The sequence below is a fragment of the Silurus meridionalis genome, chromosome 12 (genome assembly GCF_014805685.1).
Source record: "Silurus meridionalis isolate SWU-2019-XX chromosome 12, ASM1480568v1, whole genome shotgun sequence".
In the NCBI taxonomy this organism is placed as follows: Eukaryota; Metazoa; Chordata; class Actinopteri; order Siluriformes; family Siluridae; genus Silurus; species Silurus meridionalis.
In genome coordinates this window covers 25,508,518-25,514,206 of record NC_060895.1, presented here as the reverse complement: position 1 = coordinate 25,514,206, position 5,689 = coordinate 25,508,518, and the positions used below count along the sequence as shown (strand labels likewise).

Below are 5,689 nucleotides of genomic sequence, written 5' to 3'. Positions count from 1 at the left end.
TTTTCTTCACTTCTCTAACACACTCTCCAGTACAATGTTCTTTTGGGGAAGGTTTTTCCAAAAAATTTTCCCAAAGATGAGGGTTCTTCTAGTCTAACCCTTGGTCTACTGAGTGTTTGTGAACTGATCTAAACATCGATCTTTCTTCTTATAAATCACGTTGGATTTTTTTAGTCATTAAACTCTGCCTCAGTTTATTTCAGAAGGCCTGAGGATTAATTGTGTGTGTGTGTGTGTGTGTGTGTGTGTGTGTGTGTGTGTGTGTGTGTGTGTGTGTAATCTGTCAAGACCTTTGGACCAGTTGCTCATTGACAGATTGTAGAAATATTAATGCTCAAATCTACACACACACCATCACACACACACTGGAGAAGTCATGTATCATCTACTGCTAGAATGAAGGAACATTAATATGGATGGTTTTAGGAGATTGAGGGCAGGTTGGTGTTTTCCCACCACACTGTTGTGTGTTTATGGATTTTTCAGCTCAGTGAAACCGATAGAACCATTTCTCATCAGCTACATGACCGGACCTGATAAAAACCTCACCATCGAGCAGGTACTTCATAATTAACATTGTTAGCATCGGGCTGAGGTTAGCAAACTGGTTGTTTGGTTGTGGATCTCATTTAAACCCTGAAATAAAGAAAACAAGACCAAGAAAACCAAATAATAAAGAATGGACAGGATACCGTGGCCGTACCGTGGTGGTGAGTCTGTTGGCATCTCCCTCAGAAGGTGGATGATCTGAAGTTGCCATAAACTCTGAGTGTCCCGTCTTAACGTTGCTGTGACACTTTCTGTGTTTTTGGGGTCACATTGGTGTACAACTGTGTACATTTCTGTTTATCGGTCCCACCAGTGCAACATGACCACAATCACCTGGGTGTTGTAATGTGTTATTGTGTTATCAAGTTGCCGTACTGTCACTTTGCAATCTGTGCACAAATGTCTTCGCACATCTTTTCTAAACAGGGTTGTAGTCTTCATGCTGCTACTCTCAGGTCATGTTCATTGTTGAACTAAAATCTGTACTTTGTTTTTAGTCCTGCAACATCTGAAAATCCAATCTCACAGAGATCAGAGGTGAAAAAAGGAACAAGATAGACTTTAATAGATTTGCTTTTAGGCTGCTTTTTGGTGGATTGGTCCTACCATTTAACTTGTTTTTGTCTGCTTTTGCTGAAATGCCTGTTTTTTTGTGATCCATATCACAAATGTATCCATCTGTTAAACATCCCCCACCCACACACACACACAAATAAAAATCCCGCCGTTCATTGTGCCCCACCTGTCATGCCTTTTTTTCCCACTAGAGGGCCACACTCTGAGAACCACTGTCTTAGCGGAAATAATTAATAAAGTGGGAACCACAGAATCATTGGTGGTCAGGAGCAGACCAGGACTAGGGATGAGGTCAGTAATTGTAGAAGAATCAGGGCCAGAGGCCAACATGGGGACAACGATAAGAGCCAGGAGCTGGCTGAAAAGAGAAGGATCGGGACAGACTGGCATTTGTAATGAGGATAGGTGCCAGGGACCACCATTGGGGACAAGAGTCAAGGCCAGTGGTAAAAAAATAGCAGACAAGGGCCAGGAAGCAGAAAAGAACTGATATGGAAGAGCGGAATCAAGGATTGATATGGTGTACAGGGTTCAGGGACATGGACCCTCACCCTCTGGAGACAAGGGTGGTGGAGCTGATATGAATCAGGGCTGGGTACCAACATAGGGACCAGGGGAAGACACACTTTTGGAGAATATTTGGGTGGTTTTGAGTGAGGAAGAATTATTGAATAATAAATTATTGAATAATAGATTTCTTTTAAATTACAAGCAGATGGCAATTGTTAAATTTGTATTGAAATCCTGACCCTGTGTATCTCCTCTCACCCAGGTGACCAGTCAGATTTTCCCGGTGTGGACGTACTCGTACCTGGCCGTTCTGCTTCCCGTGTTCCTGCTCACAGACTGGCTGCGCTACAAACCCGTGATCGTGGTCCAATGTTGCGCCCTTTTCCTGACCACCGCGTTGTTGCTATGGTTACAGGGTGTCGGGGCGATGCAAGCGATGCAGTTCGTCTACGCCGTGGTGACGGCGTGCGATGTGGCGTACTTCTCCTACATTTACAGCGTGGTGGATTTGCGTTTTTACCTGAAAGCCACTTCGTTCTGTCGCGCCGCTCAGCTCGTCGGCTACACTGTGGGTTCCGTCACAGGGCAAGTCCTCCTTTCGCTCAAACTCACATCGTACTACTACATCCTCGTGCTCACGTTAGTGCTCATCTCCATTTCCTTCGTCGCTGCGTTCCTCCTTCCAATGCCCAGCACCAGCATGTTCTTCCATCAAAGTAAACGGCAGGAGAAAGGAGAAGGTCTGAATCAGGTGGAAAGCTGCATGGAGAGCAGAAAGACGGTCGGAGAGGTTATGGAGGATAAGCAGCAGGCCGAGGTCCTGGAAGAAGCTGGAGAACATGTAGAGAAAACAGGTGAGACTGCAAAGCACTTGTTCACTATTTATCTCCATCTAAGTGTTCACATTTATCTACAACATCTCTTGTAGGTTGTAGTGAAACTTTGCTGCATCTCTGGTTGGATTTCCGCCGCTGTTTCTCCTCCACTGAGATGCTGATCTGGTCCGTGTGGTGGGCAATGGCGACTTGTGGCTACAATCAGACTGTAAACTATGTTCAAGCTCTGTGGGAGAGCGTGGAGCCCAGCAAGAACGAGACACTCTTTAACGGAGGAGTAGAAGCTCTTTCCAACCTTTGTGGTGAGCATTAATGTTCTATAAGGTGGTATTAAAAAGTTTTTGTGACTTGTTTTGTAACATGCCAACTGATGGCAGCACAAGGCTGCAGGCACAGTCACAGAGAGCACCGACCCTCATAAGTCAACTGGGCAACTTGTGCTATTCTGAGCACGTGCTATTTCATCACGGTCAGCAAGTTATGATTTTGAAGGTGGTAGTGTGTGATAAATACAATACTTTCTTGTAAACAGAGCTATTAAGAAACGTTTTGATAACACCTTGTATTTCTTTACCTACAGCACCAGGAACATTGTCTGATTACACGTACCTGCGATATTTTGTTCAGGTGCAGCTTCGGCGTATGGTGTTGGATTTACTTCTGTTAATTGGTCTCGTTGGGGTGAACTGGCTCTTGGCTCTCTTTCCGCCCTCAGCAGTGCAGCACTCTATGTCATGGTTTTCATCCCAAACATCTGGATCTGTTATGGTGGCTACATCGTCTTTAAGAGTCTCTATATGCTGCTCATTACCATTGCCATGTAAGAAGAGTGAATTTCATTTAAACTGATATTCATTAATAACCTTTTTTTACTTTTCTGCCATGTTTCTGTAACCAACTGAATTTATAGAGCTGGTGGTTCCTGCTTGTGTGTGTGTGTGTGTGTGTGTGTGTGTGTGTGTGTGTGTGTGTGTGTTAGGTTCCAGATTGCTGCTGGTCTGTCGGTGGAGCGATATGCCCTTGTTTTTGGAGTCAACACCTTCACTGCACTCGTTCTGCAGACAATTCTCACATCCATTGTTGTGGACAGTAGAGGACTCGGACTGGACGTCATTACACAGGTGTGGGAAGTTACATCCTGTCAAACAATTCAAATCAAACTGAACAATTGAATGATAATGATTCTGTGTAGCTGAGGCCGTGTAGACGCCTTAAAAACACAGGGACGGTCCACAAACATGGAGCTTAAAAGCAATCTCTAAAGTGGTACAATTTGAAACCGCGTTCCCACGTCGCAGTGTGGGCCGTGTGTGAAAACGGCGTTCCCACGTCGCAGTGTGGGCCGTGTGTGAAAACGGCGTTCCCACGTCGCAGTGTGGGCCGTGTGTGAAAACGACGTTTCCACGTCGCAGTGTGGGCCGCGTGTGATACCGGAGTTTCCGCGTCGCAGTGTGGGACGCGTGTGAAAACGACCTTTTAGTCGTTGCCATGACGGTTCAATGAGCCGTAAAGTAAATAAACGGCAGGCAGAAATGACGCGAGTCGATTCATCCGGCAGTTTTGCTCACGCGCAGAGACGTGAATGTTTTCAGACGTTTCGGTGCAGATGAGCGACTTTGGGGAAATATTTGAAAATAAAAGCGTTTTTTGATGAAAATGGGAGATGAAAAAGGGAGATGTTTACTGTAACTTCACTACATTTAGTGAAATCAGTTTTTTTTATTTCTGAGTGAATAAAAGTGAAACTTGTTTTGATTGGCACGTGGCAGTGGCGGGTTAAGACGACATGCACATCTTGTCGGATGAATCGGGGTTTTTCCCGCTCATTTGCAAGTCACATTATTTATTATATGAAGTGACAGTGAATGAACCTGGTCGGGACTCGGAGTGTGAACCCGGGGGTGACATCACCACAGTAAGGAGAACCCAATCAATATTATGGATGATGAAAGAGGTCTAAACCCTCAGGAGACCAATTCAGATAAAAGAGGAAAGAAGTAGTGTGAAAACCTGTAAAAGAGAACGTGTGTATGCAGCTCTTTCACTATAGGAGGAAAATAAAAGCTTTTTTCTTCTTTTTATGAGATTTCTTTTAGCAGCAGAACATTAGCATTTATAGTGTGTAGTTTATCATAATGAGTGTAGCAACAAAACAATTCCAACCTTCTGTACCTGGTCCAGGTGGATTGGAGTGAAATTAGTACTGGTTGATTTGGTTCTCTTTATTGAGGTGATGTTCTACAGGTTTTCTGTGATTGTACTAAATAAGTCCTGAGTTCAGTGAGGAGAATCTCCAGTGCAGCTTCAAGACTCATTTAAAAGATGAATATAAGGATGTAGATGTTGTATGTATCTTGTGGCTATAATTAGCCAAGGAGTTTATGGTTCTTAGTTCTGAGATTTGGATAAAATGTGCACAATGACGTGTATTTAATTGTGTAATAAATGCATTTATGGTGATTTTTCTACACGTAAGGAAGCTCTCAAAAATGTGAACATGTATCTACTGATCACCAACATACAGTTCAGCATCAGTGCAACATCAAGCAGAACATTTAGAGAGGAATAAATGATGAAGAAACTCCAGACTCGAACTCACCACAACACACGTGACCTCATTTACACGTTTTATTAAAGAAGGTTTTGATAGTCACATTCGAGTCTTTACACAGAAACTGAGGTGATTAAGTGAAGAATCTTGTGATAAAAATGATCACAGGAACATTAGAGTTATAATAAATCACTACTTTGGATAATTAAATTCATTTGAAGGTAAAAATTTTTGTACTTTTACTCAAGTGAACGTTTAAAGGGACATTTTTACTGCAGTCACATTTTTACCGACTGTTTCCCTGCTTTTACTTCATGCTTCGTGTCTATCCACCAAGGGGTTTAATATCAGGTCTGATCCTACAATACCTACTAAACCCCTGAAGAACTTTACCTTCATCATCTTTATGTCCTCCCACATGCTAAACAATTGACATCTTCACAATGTATGTGAAGTGGAGAAGAAGCCTCCTGAGATCTGTATTAAGGTTGAGGAGAAGCTGTGCATCATATCAATAATTATCTTTTCAATTTGTGCCTTATGTTTTACAGTTTATCATTTATGGCTCATATTTCTGCCTTATCGCTCTGATCTTCTTCGCAAGAGGTTTGTACACTCTGTACCTACAGAGGACAACCCAGAACGTCCCAGACACACCCGCTGATGG

The 5,689-nt window shown here is 43.1% G+C and overlaps 1 protein-coding gene across 1 annotated transcript in view; it reads left to right on the top strand.

The window, feature by feature from the left end:
• Positions 1 to 323: 323 nt before the first annotated feature.
• Positions 324 to 5,689, top strand: part of slc19a3a (solute carrier family 19 member 3a) — a 5,451-nt gene continuing 85 nt past the window's right edge. The window contains exons 1-6 of the mRNA XM_046862709.1: positions 324 to 559; positions 1,898 to 2,489; positions 2,564 to 2,773; positions 3,099 to 3,291; positions 3,451 to 3,592; positions 5,574 to 5,689. The exon at positions 5,574 to 5,689 is cut by the window's right edge and continues 85 nt beyond it. Of these exons, the coding sequence (XP_046718665.1) occupies positions 413 to 559; positions 1,898 to 2,489; positions 2,564 to 2,773; positions 3,099 to 3,291; positions 3,451 to 3,592; positions 5,574 to 5,689 (1,400 nt within the window). The 5' untranslated portion in view covers positions 324 to 412. The remainder of the gene's footprint in view (positions 560 to 1,897; positions 2,490 to 2,563; positions 2,774 to 3,098; positions 3,292 to 3,450; positions 3,593 to 5,573) is intronic.